The 26,508-nt window shown below is 33.9% G+C and overlaps 1 protein-coding gene and 1 long non-coding RNA gene across 9 annotated transcripts in view; one reads left to right on the forward strand and one right to left on the reverse strand.

The window, feature by feature from the left end:
• The window catches only part of LOC144301731 (uncharacterized), a 44,240-nt gene extending 27,674 nt beyond the window's left edge, over positions 1-16,566 (reverse strand). For both annotated transcript variants that reach the window (XR_013368488.1, XR_013368487.1), the window contains exons 1-2: positions 16,321-16,566; positions 14,750-14,910 (exon numbers count right to left, since the gene is read on the reverse strand). This is a non-coding gene — a long non-coding RNA (uncharacterized LOC144301731). The remainder of the gene's footprint in view (positions 1-14,749; positions 14,911-16,320) is intronic.
• Positions 1-26,508, forward strand: part of ROBO1 (roundabout guidance receptor 1) — a 1,120,933-nt gene that overhangs the window by 1,032,257 nt on the left and 62,168 nt on the right. For all 7 annotated transcript variants that reach the window (XM_077878763.1, XM_077878768.1, XM_077878765.1 and 4 more), the window contains 8 exons: positions 5,707-5,831; positions 8,735-8,906; positions 16,435-16,640; positions 18,188-18,269; positions 18,437-18,605; positions 18,689-18,855; positions 24,706-24,827; positions 25,488-25,719. In XM_077878763.1, coding sequence (XP_077734889.1) covers positions 5,707-5,831; positions 8,735-8,906; positions 16,435-16,640; positions 18,188-18,269; positions 18,437-18,605; positions 18,689-18,855; positions 24,706-24,827; positions 25,488-25,719 — 1,275 coding nt within the window. The remainder of the gene's footprint in view (positions 1-5,706; positions 5,832-8,734; positions 8,907-16,434; positions 16,641-18,187; positions 18,270-18,436; positions 18,606-18,688; positions 18,856-24,705; positions 24,828-25,487; positions 25,720-26,508) is intronic.

Below are 26,508 nucleotides of genomic sequence, written 5' to 3' on the forward strand. Positions count from 1 at the left end.
GTACCAGAATGTCCCATGATCCCATCAGATACCTGATCTTCCCCCAGCCCTTTGTGTGTTTTTTTCCCCTGGTGGAAGGTATTGAGGAAATGTAATTTCTAGTTCAACCTGGGAAATAACTTGGGCAGGCTGTTTATAGTTGGATGGAAGTCTTTGTTGTGTTCTGTTTTATTGTTGCATTGTCACTATTTTTAAACTGTACCATCTCACAGCAGCAGGGCTTAGCATAGTTCCTGCATACTGCAGGAATGTATATCAAGTTAAATTAATATGATTTGCTTTAAGATGTAGGAGTTATTTATTTGAATAAGATATTTTGTGGCTGTACGTGGGGCTATTATGAAAAAGTTCTGTGTTTGGCAATTATTTCCTTTGCTTCAAATTAAGCCAAACAGAGGCACCAGAGTGGGACCAGAGTGGTTGAGCATCTGCCTTTGGCTCAGGGTGTGATCCTGGGGTCTTGGGATCAAGTCCCACATCAGGCTCCCCACAGAAAGCCTACTTCTCCCACTGCCTGTATCTCCGCCTCTCTCTGTGTGTCTCATGAATAAATAAATAAAATCTTTAAAAATAAAAATAAATAAAAGATCAAAACAAAGCAGTCATTTTCCAGTATTTAAAATATGTATTGGGCAGCCCAGGTGGCTTAGCGCCGCCTTCAGCCCAGGGTGTGATCCTGGAGGCCTGGGATCGAGTCCCACGTCAGACTCCCTGCCTGGAGCCTGCTTTTCCCTCTGCCTGTGTCTCTGCCTCTCTCTCTCTCTCTCTCTCTCTCTCTCTCTCATGAATAAATAAAATCTTTTAAATAAATAAACAAATAAATAAATAAATAAGTATCACTTGAGCTTTCTATATTAAAATGTCCAATGTTTCAGCCTTGCAGTAGGTAACATGATTATGACTTTATTAGATAGGTTTATAAAGTTTTATATGTTTTCATGTGTTTACGTTTTTCTATACATCTTCTCAGTTAAAATTCTGCAAGAATTTAGGTGTAACCTAAAAGGTGTAACTTTTTAATAACCTTGCTACTCAGCCTGTGGTCATGGACCAGCAGTACCTGAGAATGCTTGTTAGAAATGCAAAGTCAAAGGCCACACTTCTTATCTATGGAGTTATAATTTGTATTTTAACCAGGTCTTAGGGTGATCCATGTGCTTATTCAAGTATGAGAAACACAGATTTAATAGAATATCATTAGTTGCATGGACATTTTAAAAATTAATCTGATGATGGAGTTGTTCGATTTAACACTACTTTATCTTTGATTAAGATGCTTGATTTCTATTCTAAGTAACATTAACAGTTAAGATTTATAGTGTGTTTAAACTCATTATGTATGTAGCTATCTAACCATGTCATCTTATAGCAAAATGTAGTCATCGAAATGTGTTTTATAATTGTATGGCTATCATCCATTGTAGCTGTCATTTAATCATAGTAGAGATTTTAGGAGTCATTTCTATTTTTCTTAAGTTACTCATGATTATTCTTAAAATGCTAACAAATATTCATTCATGGCCCACATGAGCCAAATATTAATGTGTTCTTTATTTTACTTTAAGAGAAATATCATTGTTAAGTCAAATCTTATTACTTTTTTCTGTTTCGTTTCTGTTTCTTTATTTTTTTATTTATTTCATGTTTTCTTTTTTTTGTTTTAGTTGGGTCTGGTAAGTTGACATTTTATTGGCCATCTTCTAATCACCGTGTCACTGTGACTGGAACTTCTCTTCCCCTTTCCATCCATACCCTTCCATGTCCTTCAACCAGTCAGCCTCCATGTTTCACTTGTCATTGGCCTCAAAGACCGCACAGAATAAAGTCTGCAGGAAGTATGGGTAACTGTGACAAAGAGTAAAGGTAATGGGGTTGCTAACTTTATGTTTTATTAAATGATATGTGATCTGCATCCTTTTATTTTTTTCTCTCCTTACTTGAGTAATAAAATAAGTGATAGGACTATATTGTCTTGAAGTACCATTTTAATTTATATTTCATAAGGTAAACAAACAAAAATAGGTGCCCACAGAATGATTTGGGTTTTTTTAAAAATCTCAAATATGTTTATGAATTCATGTCTGTCTATCTTAGCTTTTATAACTTCCTTTAGTAATAGTCATTCAAAGTCCTTTTGATGAATAACTGCACATAGGGCTGTATGCATTCATTTTCATTTCTATGTATCAGATTCATCTCATTTTATGTAAGAAATAATTGCATGATGCTTCCAAAATTTATCGAAGTTTGCTCTGATAAACACTTGTCCTTATATTAATAGTCATTAGGTTTCTAAGTACTCTTATGATAAATACATTAGGGAAGGTACATATACCCTTTAAAAATGCTACATGACTTTTGGAGAATTTTCCATGAGGATGCTAAGTGGTATACCCCAGGGAATAATTTGATCCTAAGAGAAGCTCCCTATTTTTTAAGTTAAAGAGCTACACAAATATTCTAAAGGTATTCATACTAATACAGATAGGATGGATTGTTCCTTAATGGTGATGCAATAAGGGACTATTTGAAAAATATAGCTTTCTTGATGCTACCATATATGTAATATATATATATACATATATATGGATTAATTTTAAACATAAAAAATAAAGACAAACATATAGGATGAAAATAGAGGTGAATGTTTACAAAATTTATTATATATTATATAATCTATATTTTATTGATAGAATACCAAAAATGCTTAACCAGATTAAAGACTGTCCACAAAATGAGAAAATATATCTACAACATATATGAGAAATGGATAAAATTTTTGCCTATCAATAGTTCTTAGAATTAAAAAAGATAAGCATAGGAATACAATATTCACAGCAAATAGGATATCAATGACAACGTAATATAAAATAAATGTTTAATCTCACAAATATAAACAGGCTAATTAGTAGGCAATTCTATTCTCAGTTTAGCAAAGATTAATGTTCAGTGTATGGGAGGTTAGCGAGGAAAGTGCCCTGTAGGGGAGGCATCAGTTGAAATAATCTTGAATATAATTGGGAAGAATGTTAATATCACTGTTATTTTTAATAGTGAAAATTGGAAACAAACCCAATTTAAAAACAATAGCTTGGTGAAGTGATTTAAGTAATTTGTATATAGATTATTAAATAGTTATTGAAATGATATTATAGAAGAATATTTTAAAACACTTGTACAATTTGTGTGGTTGAATTATAGTTAGCTCTTCTTTTTCTCTTTGCTTGTCTAGTTTTCTAAATTTTCAACACTGACCATATATGACGTTAGTAACATGGTTATATTTTTAATTATGGCAAGTTGAAAGGTAGCCTTTGAAAAATATTCCAACATTATATCATAAACATCAAATAGATGGATGTGATGAATGGCCTTCTCAATCTAGAAAGGTAGATGATGGTCATAGATTGATTGATAGAGGCATATTTAATCCATTTGAATTTTCATAGAGATATATTTATACCTAATATTTAACATACATGTAGAAAGGGGTTTTTAAAGTTATATTTCTAAGACGTATCTTGTAGCTGATGTCACTGTTGATGTTGGCTCAAGAATATGCCTGCAAAATATAGTAAATTCATTTCCAGGCAGATATCCTGTGTGGAAAGATTGCTGCAGGATAAATGTAGTTAGCATAAGGGTTTGTATCCCTTGTTCCCAAATAAGTCTTTGAGGTTGGAGGAGAGCTGGCATTTTATAAAAGAAACATGGGTTCTGGCACACGTTGTTAGACATGCTTCTGAGATTTAGAAAAGAGACCACCCGAAGTTTATACTTCTCTGAGTGGTTTGAACATTTATATTTTCCTACTCAAATTCCCCGCATATTGGAAAGTCATATTCTCCCAGTCATTTAATTAATCATTTGTTTTTCTTTTATTGAAACAAACCAAACTCTCTTCTGGATTTAGTTTATTATCCAGCCAATCCTTTCAATTTCTTCATCTGATTTCTACCTCAATTATCCCAGCCCTTAACTAAGGAATCAAATGCTCCTGTATGGATGTGTATGGAGGAAAATCCCCAAGCGATGATACACATGCCTGTTATTATACCTGGATAATGATAGTGTTTGCTCAATTCATGAGTAAACCACTCAATTACAATCAGAGTTAAAAAAAAAAATTATAAGCTAGGACTTCAGCGTTACCAAATTGAACCTAAACTTTATCTCCTAACTTTGTATTTTCTTCCCTGTAAGTTTCAGGACATTTGAAGGCATTTGACCTGATTTTTCAGGTCTCCTATAATTTTCTAGTCATATGGTATAATTTCTACTAAACCTCAATTAAAAATAAAAAAGGAGTATGGAAGAAATCACACTAATCTAAAAGTTAGGAGATCTAATTGCTTTCTTCAGTTTTGCCACCATGCAATCTGCAGCAAGTTCTGTTACATCTCTCTCTTTTTAAAAGAGGTTTATATTTCAAATGAGAGATTTACAAAATGTATATATATATTACAGATATTTTTATATGTGTCTTAGATGCAATTGCCTAGACAGTATTTACCAAGAGAAAAGTACCTTTTCAAATCCTCACCCTCATTAACAAAGAATTTTTTTTTTTTTTGTGAGCAGAGTGATAGCAATTGTGGACATAATTTCAATATAATTTTTGGTTCATATTCCCTTGAAGGTGTTATCGTAAGTGACTGATATAAATAGCTAAAAGTACTTTTAAAGAAAAGGTTTAAAATAATGGACTGGTCTTAAAAAGTGGATTGGAGGAATCCTATCCTGTATAAACTGTTAAATGCCTGGCTTGAAATGTTCACTTCAATTTGAGCTGAGACAAGAGAGGAGACTAATTAGGTGTTTCAGACAGTTGATAAGAAATGCATTTGAAAAGTGTAAACAGTAGGTAAAAAGACTTACATTCAGTGCACATTTTTCTAAGCATAAAGCATGGTCCCGAAACAAGCTTTCCCCTTCCCCCCCACCCCAGAAGTGACTCCATCAGCACACCTAATGTTTTCAGCTGCCATTGCTCTCAATGTAACTGACACAATTTTCTGACACTCTATTTACTGCTGGATGAAGTGGCCGTTTAAGTCTGTATAAATCAAACAGTTTGGACAAAGCTGGCAGTATTTATAATGTCAGGATGAGCAGATGTTTCAGATTTGCCCTCATTTCCATATATATTCAGTTCGAACATGCCCTTGCCTATGTAAATGAAGGAGGCGTTTGACTTGACTATTGCTTTAAATTCATTTCTATTCAAGTAATTGGACTGAAGATTCTAAATGGTTATAATTTTCATGGTAGCATTTCAGGAGCTTTTGAGTTAAATTAAAGTAATTTTAGGGCCTGCTTACATCAGGAGGTCCTTGTGTGTATGATTAAAGTCCATTCACCTTTAAGTAGTTCTAAATGAGAAAAGATATTTATTCATACAAATTTCAGGTATACTTTGTAAAGGGTCAAATTGCAGCTCAAGAATTCTTTTAATGTGGAGTTTAATCTTAGAAGGTCAGCTAATTAAAAAAAACCTCTTCACCAAAAAACTCTTTTCCTTTCTATAAATATGCACTTAACAACTTAGCTTCAATTAAATTAAGGATGAGAATGGGTACGTTATATCTTATAGTGCATAATGAGTTGTATAAAATAATGGCAGCACTTGGGATACCGGCAAATTGTCTCAATTAGAATAATAACTACATGGTTTTGATTCAATATAATTTGTTTCATCTCCCTTAGAACCTCCACATTTTGTTGTGAAACCTCGTGACCAGGTTGTTGCCTTGGGGCGAACTGTAACATTCCAGTGTGAAGCAACTGGAAATCCTCAACCAGCTATTTTTTGGAGAAGAGAGGGGAGTCAGGTAAGACTTTATTCTAATATTTCAGTCAGCAAAGGTGAGTGCCAGATATATAAGAAAAACCAAAATGTTATTTTGTCATGTATCTGTTACTTTAAGAGAACTGAAAAATCTCTGAATGCCCTAGAAAATTTCAACTATGAGAGAGAAGACAAAATTTCCTTCATTATTGTAAATCTAAAAGCAATTTTACCTTCCTAGTTTTGTTACATAGGGTGGTATATAGCATAGTAATCATCATATTAAATTTACCTTTATTTCCAACTAAGTCACGTTAAAAAAAAACACTACACTTATTCTCAGTATAATTTAATTATCATTTCTACTATTTAGATATCTGTAATTATTTTTTTTAAAGATTCATCTATTTATTTTAGACAGAGAGAGCACTCACACACAAATGGGGTACAGGGGAAAGAGAGGGTCTTAAGCAGATTCTGTGCTGAGTGGAGAGCCAATTTGGAGTTCAATCTTGGGACCCTGAGATCATGACCTGAGTTGAAAGCAAGAGTCCCACACTTAAGAGTGCCACCCAGGTGTCCCTGTAATTAGATGTTAAAAGAGATTTATACACATCTAAAACAGTGATGATAATTATCAGTAGCATTTCTCTGAAAACAGCAGGAATCTCAAGTGTCTTCTTCACTTCTTTATGTATATATGTATGTATGTATATGTGTGTGTATAGATAAATATATTTCAATTATATATATCAATTTATATTCAATTAAAGATTCATCAAACTATGTGGTAGTCTGATTAATATAGGTGTCATGTTAAATATAGTTGAATATAGTCTAATTATTTGAAAACTATCATTTGTGATTTCCATTTGTTATCAAATCCCACTCTAAACATTTTATAAACCAGATTTTTCTATATACATTGAACTATAATATAGAGATCTATGATCTTACTAACTCTAAGCTCACTATTGGGCTTCAGCTTAATAAAAAGGAAATTTTGAAATAATTCCACTTTAAAGATAGTAGGAACGTTATAATAGTTTTTAAATGTAAGTCTTTTTTTTCTCATTGGTCATTGACTTGCCTTCCTCAACAAAAGAAGCGTTTCCCTTTACTTCTTTTTGATACCTGTAAAAAAGATTCTCATTCACTTTTAATACAGTTGTTCCTAACCTCTTTTATTTTTTGCTTAAATCAATCTTGGGCAGGTTGTTTCATGGTATCACTTCTACTGTGCTCGTATGGGTAAAATATTAGTAGTTTACTGACTGCACTCACTCATCTTTTGTAGGCAGTGCATCAAGTTCACTTTTGTTTTCACTTTGGTAGGCAAATATTAACTTGATTATGGTATGTAGACCATCATTTGAATTATAGAATCTTTGTTGATTCTAACACGTTCCATTTGGCCTAAAAGACTAAATTTGCTAATAGCAAATTACAAGAAAAAATGAAATATTTTAGCACAGCAGAGAGAATTGGAAGTGAATTAAATAAGAAAATCTATGGGGCTCTGGGTCGCTCAGTGGTTAAGCATCTGCCTTCGGCTCAGGTGGTGATCCCAGGGTCCTAGGATCGAGTCCCACATCAGGCTCCCCTTAGAGAACCTGCTTCTCCCTCTGCCTGTGTCTCTGCCTTTCCCTCTCTCTCTCTGTCATGAATAAACAAAATCTTAAAAAAAAAATCTATATAGTGGTAATAGTAAATCCAGAAGTTCTTAGAAGAGTAATATTTAAATGTTCATTTAATTATTAAATAAATTATTCATTAAGTTTGTTAAGCTATATCAAATTTTGAAATAATTTTGACTTAGTTTAATGGCAACTTACTGTTTCCTAAAATTCTGTCATTGGACATATATTTATGGAATAGTAGATAAGCCTTTATAAAATTATATGTTAAGTAATTAAACTGTTCTTTTTTAAAGATTTTATTTATTCATGAGAGACAGAGAGAGAGAGAGAGAGATAGAGAGGCAGAGACACAGGCAGAGGGAGAAGCAGGCTCCATGCAGGGAGCCCAACATGGGACTCAATCCCGGGACTCCAGGATTGTGCCCTAGGCTGAAGGTGGCGCTAAACCGCCGAGCCACCCCGGCTGCCCTAATTAAACTTTTAAAAAGGAACAAATGTATTTGGTTAGAAGAAATCTTGACTTTATTCATTTCATGAAAAACAATGACATAAATTATTATTTCCCATGAAATATACTCTTGCTCTAACAAGGGAACACATTTTGATTCCTAGTGAAAAATTTGTACCACTTAATACTATATATTGTGTTCACCTTGTATGTAAGATAACTTTCTACAGAAATAAAACTTCATTATGAACTCTTAAATTTAATATTTGATTTTCAAAATTATCTGTGATGGATATGCTCACCATCTAACAGGAGAAATAAGTTTGATAGAAGTTTGACAGTTTGATAGAGTTACTGAACTTTTATAATGGACAGACAACAGAAATTCTTGTTATGATGTCAAAATGATGCCTTTGAACTTAATTTGTCATAATGTGCTTAAATTTTAAATTTGTTTATATATTAAAAGATATAGTGTTTATAATCCTAATAGTCACATGTATGTAAAGCAAAGCTTTTGATTTTGTTTTGCTTAATATGTAAAACTTTTAACTCTGTTGGTACTATTTTTCTATATCTAGTAATGTTTAAAATTGATAATTATAAAAGTACATATCAATATTTAGAATTTATTTAAATTTTAAAATGATCCTATCCAAGGCTAGGTCATTAAACTTTGTATCTATATATGTGAATATGTGATAAAAGAGTTTTTAGCTTATTTGTGTATATATGCATGTGTAGTATGTATGTATACATTTACAAGCCTATTTATAAATATATATGTATATATGCCAAATTACTAGTACCTAGTAATTAACTTATTGCTATTCTTTCCTCCCAAATACTGGGTTCTAGAATCTGCTTTTCTCATATCAGCCGCCACAGTCAACTAGCCGCTTTTCCGTCTCCCAGACTGGTGATCTCACTATTACTAATGTCCAGCGGTCTGATGTTGGTTATTATATCTGCCAGACTTTAAATGTTGCCGGAAGTATCATCACAAAAGCATATTTGGAAGTTACTGATGGTAAAGTAGAGCATTTTATTTCAAAATGTTCAAGTTTGGCTTCTGATCTAAGGAGAGTGTTAGTAACTGTGTTTATTTTCTACTGTGAATCCTTTCTGACAGCAATTTCAGTGTAAAGCTAAAAAGGATATCAATACAATAAGTCTAAAATTATTCTTATATCAATACAATAAGTCTAAAATTATTCTTATCTTGTCTGCACTATAAATTTCTAGCATCGAGTCAAATCCATAAAAGCATAGCAATTAAACAAGGAGAAGTTTATACTGAATAGCTATACATGGGAATGCTTCCATGTTTTAGAAAATAAAGTTATTTTAAAATCTGACTGCAAAAAATCCTTTTTTTTTCTCACAAAATTAAGGAGATAAAATGAATTGCTGGTAAGTCCTACTCACAACTCATTATAATGAATAAGTTTCCATTAGTAGTGTGATTTTGTCCTGTTTATCAACTCCCTTAAACCGATGAATTAATGCCAAATACATTATGAAGACATGGTGATGGAAAGAATCTTCAAACCATAAGATAGAGGGAAAAAAAAAAGATGGTAGTGATAATTGGAGAAGAAAAGGAAGAAATATATATATAAATATATAAAAAATATATGTGTGTGTATATACATATATACCTAAAATAAATATATATATAATATTCATTCTTTTTATTGCTGTTATGATATTCAATTGTATAAATAGCTCACAGTTTAATTACGTACTCTTCTACTGATGGATTGATCTGTTTAGGGCTTTTATTAACAAAGTAATTTTTTTTTTTTACAAAGTAAATATTTTTGTACAAATCTTTAGATGGGCCTATGCAACATCTTAGTTTGCCTTTACCCATTTTTTTTTTACATTTTCTCATATATCCCAAATACAAGTTTTTATCAGATATACATTATAAATACTTAGTTTCAGTCTCCTAATGATGATTTTAAGGTTTAAATAACTAATTATAATTAGGACCAATGTATCGTTTTTCTTTTGTAGTTGGTGCTTTTAATCTTCTGTCCTACCTTGAAGTCATATAGATGTTCTCTTATGTCTCTTTATAGAAGTTTTATTTTCTACACTTCTAAGATATATTTTTAGTCCATTTTAAATTGTTTTTGTGTATGGTATAAAACAAGGATCACAATACCTTTTCCTTTCTATATGGATACTAATTGTTCCAGCATCATTTATGGAAAAGACAGTATTTTCCTTACTGAATTAATCATTTTAATCATAATCAGATGAACATAAGTGTGTGGGTCTGCTGCTTTTCTCTCCATTACATTCCATTTATATATTTATGCCAGTATGTATGGTCTTCATTATTGTAGCTTTCTAGTAAGTCTTATAATAATTTTTTAAAGATTTTATTTATTTATTCATGAGACATACAGAGAGAGGCAGAGACAGGCAGAGGGAGAAGCAGGCTCCCCACTGGGAGCCTGACATGGGGCTCGATCCCAGGACTCTGGGATCACTCCCTGAGCCAAAGGCAGATGCTCAACTACTGAGCCACCAGGTGTCCTATAGTAAGTCTTATAAATGGGTAATGTAAGTCTCCAACTTTGTTTTTCTTGTTTTGGGCTGGCTGTTAGAGGACCTCTGCATTTTCTTATACATTTGTAAATGATCATGTCAATTTTCACAAACACATACACACACACATACACACACACAGCTTCAACAAGAGCAACAAATCTGAGGTTTTAATTTTGATTTCACTTATTGAACAGTTTAGGAAGAATTAACATCTTAACAATCTTAGTCTTCTAATTTTGGGAAATGGTATATATTCCATATATATATATCTCTCTCAATTTATTTATCATTAATTCTCTCAAAAGAGAATTGTAGTTTTCGGGGTAAAGATCTTCCATATATTTTGACATACTTATACCTATGATACTTTATGATTTTTGATGTGATTGCATATATATATACATATACATATATATGAATGAGTTACATTATTGTATTGTTTGAGGCCATATGTACAATTGATTATTTGTATATTAACCCTGTATCCAGCAACTTGCTCATAAATACACTCATATATAAGAGTTTTAGGTAGACTATTTTGAAACTTTTATGAACAGAATGTCTCAACTGCCAATAAAACCAGTTTTACTTCTTCTTTCCAGTTATTTATACTTTTTTATTTCTCTTACTTGTCCTGTACTGTCTGTGATCCCTAATATAATCAATAGAATTAGTGATAATGGATATATTTTTCTTGATCCTAAACTCAGAGGAAAAGTAAGTAGTATAATGTTAGGAAAGATTTTAAAGATAGTATTTTGAAATTAAAAAAAAAATTCTGGAGGAAATGTTTAATACATTAATCTGATTTTTTAAATTGTTTTCAGGATAAAGTTTATATTCCTTAATATGCTATATAATTTATGATCTGATATCTGCAGGCTCAGCTCTGAATTCTGTATTTGTTTACATGCCCTCATTTTATCATGTTTGCTATGCTCTTCTGTATCTGAAGACTTGCACATGCTGTTTCTACTGATTGAAATTTCACTTACTTGAAGAGACATTCCCTAACTCCTTAAATATGAGCATTCTCCTCCCTGCCATCTATACAAAGATTAAATCCTATACTTTTCTGTGTTCTCTATTTTCTTGTATTGATTAGACGTAAAGTTCCATGAGAGTTGGGCTCATGTCTGTCCAATGAATATATACTCAGTATCATACTACCAAAGTCTGACAAATGGTACATACTCAACAGATAATTTTTGAATGAATGATAAAACATGGATGGAATGAACAACTAACTCTTGGTTAAGTCAGAATTCAAAATTATGACTGTCTCATTCGAAAGCTCCAACTCTTACTTCTGTCTGTGATTTGTATTATATATTACTGGCTCCAATTAGTTAGAATGACCTAAAATGTTTTTATAATTTCATACTCATATTAAAGCTATTAAACGATGGTTGTGAAGACCATGTAATGAATTTAATAATGATTGATATAATCAATATATAGAAGTGAAGCACAGAATTGCCCCAAAATTTATAATTGCAACTTTTTAAAACAACTTTATATATATAAACAACTTGTATATACAGGTGTACGTGAGAAATGGCCAAAGAAAACTATGGTAAGGGACACCTGAGTGGCTCAGCGGTTGAGCGTCTGCCTTCAGCTCAGGTCGTGATCCCGGGGTCCTGGGATCGAGTCCCACGTCAGGCTTCCTGCATGGAGCCTGCTTCTCTCTCTGCCTGTGTCTCTGCCTCTCTCTGTGTGTCTCTATGAATAAATAAATAAAATCTAAAAAAAATAAAAAAGAAGAAAACTGGTAAAATATTTTCAAGGATTTCTTATTATTCTAATTAATAATTGAAAGCATAACTTCCTACATGCCATCTGATACTACATTATCATAATTACTGTATTTGTGAGACTAGATCAAGGGTAACACAAAACAAAAATCTAACATTAAATATCCTAATTCATTTTACAATCTCTGGGGAGATTTAAGATGGTTTTGTGTTTGTTGCAGTGGTAACTTTAGTTTTGTTTTCTTTATTTTGGAATTCATTGATACTGTACATGCAACAAGTATGTCCTAATTCTTCACAGGTAAATTTATTATTACTGTGAATACTGGCAACATCAGGTTTTGCACATTATCAAGTCAAGTCAAGAGGATAGCTAGTAAACAGAATGCTCTAAAATAAAATATAAGATCCAGCTAGTAAACTGGATGCTCTTTGACTTTAGCTTCTTGACCTTTTTTTATTGTTTGCAAACAGAAAAGACAAAGACAGAATAAAACACGAGGCACAGAATATGGTGGAGTAGCAGCTGTCTTTGAAATGTTGTATTTTGTAGCCGTGGCCCACCCCAAATAGCATTTGACTCAGGAACATAGAAATTTATATCACCTAATTAGATGAAAGTGTTTCTTTTCTTTTTTACTAGAATGTAAGGAAATTAGTGATTACCAAATGCAATATACAATTTAAAATCACTAGCATTCATTCATCTTTCAAAAGTTATTGATATACAATGAGATGAGTGTTAGCTTTTATTCAGAAAAGAGAGACTTGACACTTGCCAACTATTTGATTTGGACAGGTGGCTTGAACTTTCCCTCACTAACTCATAAGTTTGTCAAGTATGTTTGTGAACTGATAGCAATTGTAATATATTTATATTATATATATATTATATAACATAATATAACTGATATTTGTTGGTATATATGTATGAACTTTTCATACTTAAACTAGTCAATGTGTGCATGTTATTTTGGGTTTTTTTCACTTAAATTATTTTATAAATGTATTTATATGTATTAATGTCACCTTCATGATCATTGCTTTTGAGGTAACAAAATATTATTTCTGAGGATATACTCTCTTTTTTAGGATCTTAATATATATCATGAATGTGAGGAAGAGATAGGGAATTTTCATAAACTCTGCTGTAATGGAGTTATACCACCTGTGGCACTGCTTATACCAGCACTGCTACCACTACTATTGCCACTATACTGATACCCATGAATAGTTACAGTTATTCAGTGCTTCCTTTGTGCCAGGCAATAATGCTAAGACCTTTCCACAAATCAACAACTTTAAATTCGACAAGATCTTATATTTTATCAGTATTTTATTCTAACCTGTGACAACAACAAAATGTTTCATTTTTTCTAACTAAAAATGTGAAAGTGCTTTAATGAACTCCTTCAGCTCTGGCTTACCAACCAGTTTTTTATAGAAAAGGGTCAGTGGCAATATCACAATTCATACATATGTCTAGCTTTTTGCAATTAACAAAACATATATATATATATATATTCCACTTATTTTTTTAAAGATTTTATTTATTCATGAAAGACACAGAGAGAGAGAGAGAGGCAGAGACACAGGCAGAGGGAGAAGCAGGCTCCATGCAGGTAGCCCGATGTAGGGCTCAATCCCGGGACTCCAGGATCATGGGCCAAAGGCAAGTGCTAAACTGCTGAGCCACCCAGGGATCCTCTATTATTCCATTTAAATCTTCATAGCAATCCCATCCCCTGAGCTGGCTAGAACATTATCTTCCAATTACAGATTAAAAAAAAAAAAAAAAGAAGTGAGGCTTAGAGAATTTAGGAAAGCAACCCAAAGACACATGACTGATGGAGCCAGTAATCAACCCTACTCTTCTTCTCTTGCCTTATTTTTGTAAACTACCCAGTGTAAACCAGGGAGAAATAAATGACAGAGAAATAGCATCATTAAACTGGGTTGGGATAGGATGCAGAGGTGTGAATGATGTTGACTGTGATGTGAACAGCAAAAACCTGTTAAGATTTAGAAAACTGAGGGATCCCTGGGTGGCGCAATGGTTTGGCGCCTGCCTTTGGCCCAGGGTGCGATCCTGGAGACCCGGGATCGAATCCCACGTCGGGCTCCCGGTGCATGGAGCCTGCTTCTCCCTCTGCCTGTGTCTCTGCCTCTCTCTCTCTCTGTGACTATCATACATAAATAAATAAAAATTAAAAAAAAAAAGATTTAGAAAACTGAGTAAATCCCCAGATATTGGATTGTCTCTAAATATAACAAGATTACCAAATGTAAGCCACTCCGTTACTGGATTTAATTATAATGTTATAAAGAAACACTGTTACTAATTTAATTAATGTCTAGAAATAAATACTCATTCATTCTTATGATCAAGGGAACACAAGTGATAGAATCTTCTAAGACCCCAAAGCAATAAAACACTTTCATTATTTTTTTTCATACTTATCAGGAGGGGTTTCTATTTTGATTTTAGCTAATCTTAACAGCAAATGTAGAAAAGATGAAACAATTCTAAGCAAAGGAATTATTCACTTACATTTTTCATCCACAGAATATCTGAAACACTCCTGCCAGCTTACAAACTCCAGCTTTCTAATACGCCTCCAACAGAATTAGCAAATTTCATACCAGTAGAGAATCAGAAGGGTGCAGTGAAAACGCACTTGCAGATTTTACTCTCTTGCTTTCTTGTTTTTGCTTAAGCAGAATGCACAAAATTAAGAATTATTGCATGGTAGATGAGGAACAAATTGAAGTGTGGCTCCAGCTTGTGAAAATCTTTGGTGCATAAAACTTTGAACGTGACACATCTAGCTTTGCAAATTATTGCACCCAGAATTTACTCTGGCAACCAGTTTCTTTTAATCAGGCAACTTCTTAAAATTGTCTTTTATATATTTGTAACTTAAATTTTTTTTAACTAGGGGATCCCTGGGTGGCTCAGCGGTTTAGTGCCTGCCTTCGGTCCAGGGCATGATCCCAGAGTCCCGGGATCAAATCCTGCATCAGGCTCCCTGCATGGAGCCTGATTCTCCCTCTGCCTGTGTCTCTGCCTCTCTCTCTCTCTCTCTATCTCTCTATCTCTCTCTCTGTCTCTCATGAATAAATAAATAAAATCTTTTAAAAAATCTTTTTTAACTAACACTCAGAATTTTAAAGCTTGCTCATGGAAAAAAAAATTTCTTAAACATAATTTTTAATCGTAACTCATTTTTAAAAAAGCATAACTTCTGTGGAGTTTCACCTAAATTGACAAGATCAGGGATGAGAATTGAGACCATCTCTCTAATCTAATGCAAGTTGTTTTCATTATACTTATACAGTTGTTTTTGACTTTTCCCTAAATAATGGCTTTCTTATCTGAGATAAAATTTTTAGGTTTTGGATCTTTCATATAATAAGAGCAATTTTAATTTATATATTATAAAAATGCCTTCCATTGTTTCCTTCCATAATACATTAAAACTACTAAGATAATAGAATTAGTGAAAATGTTTTCTGATCCCTGGAATTCCAACATGGAATTATATTTTCTAGGTTAGGACATTAGCTTGAGTTATATTTTTGGATTAGCTTACTACACAATGTAGGTGAGCAGTTTTCCAGTTTTTCCTAAATTTATTAGGATTGGGAAACTTACCCACGTAATCTGCTAATAGAATTCCAAGATAGAAAGATCTCAATCCTATTGACTTGTAAATTCTACAAGTCCAAAGCACCTTTGAATACAAAATTGTCAGACATGCTGGTATGATATCACATTTTTTTTTCTTTTGGACACAAAGCAGTTATCAGATATAAAGTTGGCTTTAGTTCATTTATGAAAATTTGTCTCATCAGTTTCTTTGGGGGGGGGGTTGTGTTTTTTATTTTTACATTATTTTCTAAGGTTTCAAAAGTACAGCATTCCACTTCTCACCACTATCCATCTACTTCACCATTCACAATTCTTATTTCTTCCCCAGACTGTTAAGTGAAATGGGACACTTGACAGTGCAGCCAGCTCAGTCAGGGCTTGGTCATTTGAAAGGAGTACATGGTATCTCATTTTAATATCCTGAATCAGAGCATCATATAAACATATTCTGAATAAGGCATGTCTCCTACCTTAATTACTTGTTAATTAGTTTGTTTCAAAGCCTAGAGCAAGTGCTGTTGCTGGGATGATTAGAAAATTGCTTCCAGTTGTAGAAATCTATTTCCTGTTTTTCCTTTTGGCAGTGATTGCAGACCGGCCTCCCCCAGTCATTCGACAAGGTCCTGTGAATCAGACTGTAGCAGTGGATGGTACTTTAGTGCTCAGCTGTGTGGCCACAGGCAGTCCAATGCCCACGATTCTCTGGAGAAAGGATGGAGTCCTTGTTTCAACCCAAGATTCTAGAATCAAACAGCTGGAGACGGGAGTGCTGCAGATCCGATACGCTAAGGTAACTTGAAATGACTCCCTGGCTTCCCCGTTTTGTTCCACTTTGGTTTTGCTTCCAGCAACGAGTGCTGGAGTCTCAAATTTTAGAGTCAGTGAAATGCTCCCTAACAATATTGATATATTTTTAATTGATGCTTTATTCTTTCAGACATTCCACTGTGTATATTTAAGATGGTTTGACTCATAACTTAGCTCATAGCAAGTAATTTAAGATTTTATATGGAGGAGAAAAAAAAAAAAAACAGATTTTTGAGACCGACTGAGGAAAGTAGATGGTGATATGTGGGAGAAAAACATCCTTGCAGGTTGCGGTATGATGCACTCATTCCATAAAGCATTTTTCAAAGAGATTTTTCCAGTACCATGTTATCTACAGTGCTCTTGAACAGTTCTTCTGTTGTGAATATTTCATTCAACATTTTGCAACTACAGAATGCCATCATGCAAACAAAAACCCTAGAGCAAGCAATGTACACACTGAGTGTACTTTGAAATCAGAATGTTAAACGATGAAAAGCTCACAAGTTTGTGAGAACCAGTTTAGGGATTTACCTTCCCAGGGCAGCACATCCCATACCTGTTCTTTCAACACTGTGTTGTTTTGTTTTGATTTTTCCTTTTCTTTTAGGTCAAGATCAGACAAGCTCACAAGACATATGAAAGAATAGGTTTGACAGCAATAAATATAAATTTCAATCGCTTTATTGCCTATTGTGGGTGGCTTCTTAGGAGTTTTGGATCAGGGTAACAGTTCATCGTACATGCCATGAAAGTTAATATGTTGTAGTTCTTTGTGACGATGATTGCAATTTTGTTATTACAGTTGCCAGAGTGAGATGGCAACATTCTTGCTTTATAGAACGTTACTTGAAGATAGAGTTGTTACCTTAGGCAGAGGTATACGGGTTCATTATGCTGGTGATGATTTTAAAGCTGAACATGTGACCCCTGTTTGTTTTCTGGCATTCAGTCTTTACAAGGGAGAGAGCGCATTCATTCCAGCTGAGGTTTGACTAAATAAACAGGTTAAAAAAATAATAAAATGGGGGGGGGGGGCGGGGAGAGTGAATACTTTGAGAAGAAATCATTTTGTGTTTATCCTTTGTACTATCCGTTTATCTCAGAATCCATATGCATGAAACTCTGATAAAATATGAAATAGCAAGAATTGCCATTGGCTGAATTTTATCAGTTTTATGATGTGACATCAAATATGAAGATATAATTTAGTAATAATAATTAACCCTTGAATTTGAATACCTCATTTTTTATTGTCCCTGACACTGAAAATTGTGCTATGGTGAAGCAGTTAAATACTATATTTTTATTACACAATTAAAATAACCATATAAAATCATTTTTTCCTGTATTCATGCAATATTTTCCTTCATAGTCAATAAAAACATATTCAATTAAAAGGAGGTTTCTGGTTATTGGGTTTTAATGCAGTTATTCATATTCATGGGACATATATGAAACTGTAATTGCTTTTCCATCCCATTGAGCTCTTGATTGTTCCAAATATTTATTTTCCGTCTGTCTTCTCAGCTGGGTGACACAGGTCGGTACACCTGCATTGCATCAACCCCCAGTGGTGAAGCAACATGGAGTGCTTACATTGAAGTCCAAGGTAAATCCAATAGCATTTTTAACTTAAAAGTTTAATGTGCGGTTGTTTACTTACTGGTAAATGTATGGCGTACATGTCCTGGTGCCAGAGTAGGCATATGTGTAATCTACCTTTATGTGCTTATCTGTATACATGTAAACATCTTTCCTCTTTTTCCTCTGTATTAGAATTTGGAGTTCCAGTTCAGCCTCCACGACCCACCGACCCAAATTTAATCCCTAGTGCCCCCTCAAAACCTGAAGTTACAGATGTCAGCAGAAATACAGTAACATTGTCATGGCAACCAAATTTGAATTCAGGTGCAACTCCAACATCTTATATTATAGAAGCCTTCAGGTAGAGTAAAGATGATGTTTCCTAGATGGTCTTTTTTTTTAACCATTAAATATTCATGTTCTAACTTATGTATCTTTCCTTAGCCATGCATCTGGTAGCAGCTGGCAGACCGTAGCAGAGAATGTGAAAACAGAAACATTTGCCATTAAAGGACTCAAACCTAATGCAATTTACCTTTTCCTTGTGAGGGCAGCAAATGCCTATGGAATTAGTGATCCAAGCCAGATATCAGATCCAGTGAAAACACAAGGTAAATACTGATTTACTCAACCTTGTGACACCTATTTATTCTTAAATGTTATAATTTTACAAGTCAATAATTTGTACTGCATGCATGCTATGATTGTATATGTGATGCAGATCTGTTCTTCGAGTTGCTCGATTAATTTTTAATACACAAACACAATGCCTGCAAACTTTATTGTTTTCTGCACTAAGTACTCCAAGATAAGATTAATAATGAAGAGCAATGTTTCTCATTTTATAAGATTACAATCCAATCACACAAAATATTAGGCATTTTTTATGTGAAAGAAACAGCTAAAAGGAAAAATGAATATGTGGAAGCTAATGAATATGTGGAACAAATTAGAAATTAGTTCACTTGGGCCACATTCTGGATATACTGCTTTTTATTGTCTTTTTGTGAATAAAAATTATATTTAGCTTTCAACAGATTACCTCCTCTCCACCACCATGTCCCACCTAATATTTTAAAGCTTCAGGGAAGCCTGGGTAGCTCAGCAGTTGAGCACCTGCCTATGGCCCAGGGCATGATCCTGGGATCCATGGGATCGAGTCCAATATCGGGCTCCCTGCATAGAGCCTGCTTCTCCCTCTGCCTGTGTCTCTACCGCTCTTTCTTTCTGTTTCTCATGAATGAATGAATGATTGAATAAATAAATAAATAAATAAATAAATAAAATATTTTAAAGTTTCAATAGCAGTAAAATTTACAATTGAATAAAACAGTGATTTGAATAAATCTTTACTTGTTTTGAACTTATTGCCATTGTAATATATGCTTGTTCTTATGGTAATAAAGAAATATAATTCTAGATGGCAGTGAGAGAACTATATAATAATTTTCTCACATTCAGAGGGATCATAATAGCTCAATCTTGAGTTTACCATTCCAAAGCAAAAAAAAAAAAAAAAAGTAACTTAGTTATAGTGATAGAAACAAGTTCCACACACAAGGATTGAAACTTCAACTATTTATATACTGGTTTGGGAGAGGGTATGCCAGCCATTTTGCTTGTTTTATCTTCTCTAATGAGTGTTTAAAGAATCTTTTTGGAAGGACCTTTTGCTTCAGAATTCACAGAGAAAGCAAACTGAGTTGTAGAACATGCCCATGTTTGTCTCTTGCTGTGTGAATTCAACACACCCAAATGCCTATATTTGCTATCATGAGTCACCTCATCAGGAACGTTAATATTCTTGGAGCCTGCCTTAACGCAGTTTGAGGTTTTCAATATTAGATATGCATTTGTAAAGAATGCAGACACAATGACAGCTGTAAAGTGAATTTAAATTTTTGTCCCGAGGACAGTGGTCACTACCTAGGAGACTCCATAGTGTGATTGCCTGCTGCTTTTCTGTTACATATGCCTATGAATGCTTTTGTAATCTATAACCTCATTTGTGAATGAGGAGGTAGTTAACATTTAATCTGAAAATTAACTCAGGTCTTTTTACATTTTCACTGACTTACCTTTATACATGAATAGCTAGTTGAACAACCCAAGTGAAATAAACTCATGTCAATTGGAAGACTGGAAATATGGTGAAATAGGCATGCAATTTTGAAATCAAAGGATTTTTAATCTCACCTCCTGAACCTACTAGCTGTATAGCTCTGAGCAAGTTAGTTTGTCCTGAGCTTCAGTTTCCTCACTTATAAAATGGGGCTGAAAATATGTACTCCACAGGTTTGGACGAGTATTAATTAATTTATGACTATACAAGACACAGATTTGTTTTATGCCATGAGAAATTGTTATTGGACTTATATTTCTTTCACTGTCTGGACTAAAAAGAAAGGAAGTTGATAAACTTTGCAGATATAAAACTGAGAAAGACAGGATGAGGAATGAGACCATCAGAATTAAATATATCAGTAGACGGAAATGATGAGTCAGCACTAACAAGATTAAAATTAATGGAGCAAATTCAAACATGTGCTGCTTAAACTTAAGTTTTGAAAATTAGCTGTAGAAGCATAGAAAGGATACCAAGCTTAAAGGGGAATGCATGTGTGTGTGCATCAGGGTGGTGGGGTTAGACAGATTTCAGTATTTGAAGTCAATTAAAACACCTATTTTACCCAACTGAGTGATGAAATTGCTAAAAGAACAAATGTATTCTTAGCTGGCATTAGCAGAAGTGTGTCTGGATCAAGCAAAGCATCTCTTCCCTTTACTCTGAACTGGTCAAATTGTGAATGGGATAATGTATTCTTTTTTTGAGCACGACATTTTCAGGTAGACTTTTTTTTTTTTTTAAGATTTTTATTTATTTATTCAAGAGAGACCATAGAGAGAGGAGGAAACACGGACAGAGGGAGAAGCAGGGTCCCCGTGGGAAGCCTGATGCAGATTTGCTCCAAAGATCCCGGGATCACCACCTGAGCCACAGGCAGTCAACCATTGAGTTGAGTCAACCATTGACTCAACCTCAGGCAGATTTTTAAGAGGAGGGCAATGAGGATAGTTGGTGAGGCTGCATTGAAGGCTCAAAATCACATCATTGGAAAAGAAATTCAGGGATCTTGGTGTGTTTTACCCCCAAGATAATAGAATTAGAGTAGACATGATATTTTTTTTTTCTTAACATTTTAAGAAACCATGATGTAAAAAGGATATGCTTAATTTTAACTCTGGCAACAAAACAGGACCAAAGAGAAGTAACATTGAGGAAGATTTCATTGTCTAGTTCTTGGATGGCTTTTGAGATCCTGTGAAGCTCAGCTGAGTTAATCCTCGTTGTAGCAGGAACTTGGGGATAAAACCTGGAAAAAAGAACAAAACATTTTTGTAGTGAGGATAAGGAGAAGAGCCAGGGGTAGAAGGTGCTCAGGGAAGGCTTGCTGGAAATTGATTCCTAAGAGAGCAGCCATAATTTCTATAACCATCTCTGTAACATGGCTGCAAAAAAAACAGTCTTCCCCCAGTAGAGATTGCTGTGAAAGAGTTATCAGAGTTTAAGGTGCAAGGCACAGCTTCCAGTTGAGAACTCAGGTAGAGGTCACAGTTGGAGTTAGAGCCTTGCCACAGGGTCATTGAGATGTGTGATAAGGCAAGGAAGATGACGTGAGTCATGGGCAAGTAGGGAAGGTGTTGGCCCTTGCTGGGATGGTGGGGTTGTTGCCACTGTAACTACTGTGTTTCCTCCACGTGTCCTACTTGCAGAGCATTCTGAGCCCTATCTTTGAAGAATATGCACATAGACACAGAATGCACAGCATATGTATGACATGATACTGAGAACTCAGTCATTGTAAATAATGAAGTGAGGCCTGGATAGTCTCTCTTCAGAGACTTGTGTATAGGGAATGCCAATACTGAGGAAGTAGCCGGATAGAATTACAGTCTAAAATTTCCTTGAGTTTAATTCTGAATGTTTGGAAGGACCTTTTACATTATAATACATTTTTTTTCTAAGAGGAGGAAGAGTACAAGAGCAATAAAAGGACCAATTCATAAACTTTTCAGTGTTATTAGATATTACTTTTTTCATCCTTCTCTGATGCGATATTTACTGAATATTCTAGGCTGCTGTTGGCAAAATAGTTACACTAGGCAAGGGAGTTTCCTAGTGTTCAGGAAGGGACTGACTGACAAGTTTATCTCAAACCAGAGAAATGAGAGATTATGCTGAAAATCTTAGTAGCTACCTTTTTAAAAAATGGTTATTTACATGCTTGGTGATACTTTCTAAAAGGCAGAAGATTCTGAGGATAGAAGCTTACATATGAGAAGACATATTTAGAAGCTGACATGATTTGTGTGCTTTTCATACAGTAATTCCCTTTCACTCAACCAATGTTTATTAAGCACATTGTACATGTGTGGCACAGTGTTAGGTGTTCTGGGTTCGCCAAGATTAATCCAATATCTGCTTTTAAGAGAAGGACTTTATGTGACTTGCAAAATGCAGTTCTCACAGCAACCCTCAGAAATATCTGCCATTGATATTGCCATTTGACAGATTAGAAAACAAAAATAGCAAAGTTAAGAAATCTTTCCAACGTTTCATGGCTGACAAGTTGCTGAGTTGGGGTGCAAACTCAAGTCTGTCTTTTTGCAAGGACGTCACTCCTCTCCCAGAGATAGATGGTAGCTGGTATCATATAGGTATGATAGGACCAATAGGAACTAGTAGGGAAGGGAGGACACTTGATGAGAGGGTCACAGGCAAGTGCTTTCTCTCTTCTAGGCAGTGGTAATAGGTTGCTTGAGAGCCAGTGTTAGCCAAAGGTGTGTGGAAGGGATGACAAAGTATGAGAAGCCAAAATTATCTCAGTTTTTGTCATTTTGTTTATTTATAGGCTTAATTGATGGGCACATTATAGGTACAATCGAGGGTGTTGTATCTAAGAGTCTTCAATAGCACTTTGATCTACTATTCACCTACCTTCCATAGAGTCCATCAAACCTTGACAACCTGATTTTTTGGTTTATTTGTTCCAAGGTCTTTATTTACATTCTAGTTAGTTAACTTATAGTGTAATATTGGACAACCTCATTTTTAATATACATATTTCTTGCTTAGAATATCTTTAAAGATACTTAGTCATTCAGAAAACTAAAATTCTCATTTCTGCTGTTGATGGGATGGTAAATAATCTAGAATACATATGCCAACATATAATACTCTGAGAAAGAGAATTCTGGCCACAAAAATCTCTTTATTTTCTTCCCTGCTTCACCCTGTGTTCCCTTTTATTATTATTATTTTTTAAGATTTTATTTATTCATTTGAAAGAGAGGAGCAGAGGGAGAGGGACAAGCAGACTCTGTGCTGAGTGTGGAGCTGGACAGGGGGCTTGATCCCGTGATCCTGAGATCACGATCTTAGTTGAAATTAAGAATCAGAAGCTTAACCAACTGAGCCACCCAGGAACCTCCACCCCTTTATTATTGTAAGCAAAGCAAAATATCTGTATTTAGAAAACCACCTTAGAAATTGGCAATTTTTATTGAGTACAGACTTTAGAACTTTGACAAAACCTCCCCTTATTGGGGAAAAAATGTGCAACATAAATGAATACTAGTACTAGTAGTATTCTAATTCTTACTTTGTTCTTGGTCTCCTTTCTTAAATTTTGGTGTTCTTGAGATGAAGAACTTTTTATTTAACATTTTTTACAGTGATATAATAAGCGAACTAAAGAACAAATCATTAAATAGATGGTTAAGGGCTCCTTTTTCATCAGATCTATTCTATTCTATTCTATTCTATTCTATTCTATTCTATTCTATTCCATTCCATTTCATTCCATTCCATTCCATTCCATCTATTCTGCTGGTGGCTTCTGGATCCCTTACCTAGCTACTACTAACTTACCATAGACCTTATTTTGGAAGATATCCACATTCATCTTATATAAGATGTAAGGTATCTAATTTCTTTTTTTGTTTGCTTTTCACTTATTATATGTTTCCATTCTGTTCATTACTCATCCACCCTTTTGAAATTTCTGGTTCTTTTCTTTCTTGAATAGGATCACTATTGAATTTTATAACTTACTCAGAGGGGGGAATTACAATAGGCTCCTCATCCTTGGCGGGAAAGCAATCATTCATGGTAGGAAGCACCTTCAGAAGCTGCCTTTGCCATTGTTAACTTTTGCTTTCTGCTCTTTCGTGCTTTCTCCATGCTCTCTGCTCACTTGGGTGTTTTCTATGTCCCCATCTTCCCTATGCTAATAAAAAAGTTACGTTGTTCCCATTTTACTCTGTATCACAGGCTGGCTTCACAGTTGGAATGGTTCTTTTCTGAGAGTTGCTATGAATGCAAGGATTGGTGCAGCATGCTTTCATTCAAGTCAGTTACCTTGCACAGGATGTAACACAGTCTTCTTGGATTGTTACAGATGTTCCCCCAACAAGTCAGGGAGTAGATCACAAGCAGGTCCAGAGAGAATTGGGAAACGTCGTACTGCACCTTCACAACCCCACCATCCTCTCATCCTCTTCCATCGAAGTGCACTGGACAGTGAGTCATTATTGTTACAGTATTTGATTTCAGTTTTAATAAGCAGTTGATTTCTGGGAGATGATTATATGAAAAAAATATGGAATAGGTATCTGTTCCCCACTTTTCTACCAATGGCAACTTTATGTAAGCATTGTTTATTATGGTAGCTCTGCACTGGCTTTAAACAAGAAGTTTCATGTTGTGTGTATTTTCTATTATCCCACAATAGTAAACTTTACTGTTATCAAAAGAAAGTAACATATAGTATTAATTATAAACATATGACTTGTGATAGGATCATTATCACATACATTATTTTTTAGACTTTAGAAATATTTGAATAGTATTAAATAGGTGTTTAAAATTAGAAAGTGGTAAAACACATTTTCTCATCTTTTTGATCTTGACATATCTTCAGATGTCTGTCAGAGGACTGCCGTGATGCTTAAAGTTTCTGCATGAACCATAGAAATTAGTATCTAATATTATATATTAAGCTGAAAAAGTGAATGTATTACAAAAGATAGTGATTTATTTTTCGTATTCTATTTTATGTAAACTAGAAAACTATAGAGTAAAGCCAGATAGAATTTTTTTATTTTGTCACATTTAATTTTCATCATTTTTTAGTAAATCAATAAAAAGATATAAATGGTTTCATTTTTGTCATTTTAATAGGTGGACCAACAATCTCAGTATATTCAAGGATATAAAATTCTTTATCGGCCATCTGGAGGCAACCATGGTGAATCGGAGTGGTTAGTTTTTGAAGTGAGGACTCCAACCAAAAATAGTGTGGTTATCCCTGATCTCAAAAAGGGAGTCAACTATGAAATTAAGGCTCGTCCTTTTTTTAATGAATTTCAAGGAGCAGATAGTGAAATTAAATTTGCCAAAACCTTAGAAGAAGGCAAGTATAATGAAATGTGTGATTACTGTGCATGCAGTACATTTGTTAGGTTTTTATTAACCTAGTTGAAAAAATTTTAATGTTAGTAGTGATATTATTAACTGTCTTGATATTGAACATTATGTTTTGCTAATAGAATTTGTTCGATTAGAACCACTGAAAACCAAAATTATGTAATACTTGATTTGTTTTAATAGTGGCCTATATAAAAATGTACAGATGTCAACTATGTATTACTTAATGGCATATATAGGATGTATTCAGTTCTTGAGAACTGAAATTCACATGTAAAGATGAATTTGTTCTCAACTTGCTTGACTTTCATTAATTATTTTCCATTCACTTATTGAATTACTTTGAATAATAACTTATAAGTAAGGTGAGTTATGTTTTCATTTCCCAGGAGTTTCTGGGGTTAGCATTTTATGCCTATTCCTCATATCTGTGGATACCCCACAGCTCTAGAAAAATCCCACAGAATAATTGGCCACCCAGTGTATTTACATAAAGATAACAAGGTTACATGTCACAAATATACTCTTTAAAAAATAACCAGAATTTTCCCTAAAATCAAATCTGTTTATGATTTTGATTACATAAGTGATGGGATATAGTTAATGTCATGGATGATTAATAAATATCTTTATACTGTGGAACATTTGTAAGGAGAACATGGGACTAGAGTTCCAGGGTAAGAGAAATAAGAAATTTTCCTGGGATGTTTTGTAGAGATAATTATATAACTTTGGTCATGGAAAATTTGCAATAACAAAAGGTTTAGCAATACTG

The sequence above is a fragment of the Canis aureus genome, chromosome 30 (genome assembly GCF_053574225.1).
Source record: "Canis aureus isolate CA01 chromosome 30, VMU_Caureus_v.1.0, whole genome shotgun sequence".
Lineage (NCBI taxonomy): Eukaryota > Metazoa > Chordata > Mammalia > Carnivora > Canidae > Canis > Canis aureus.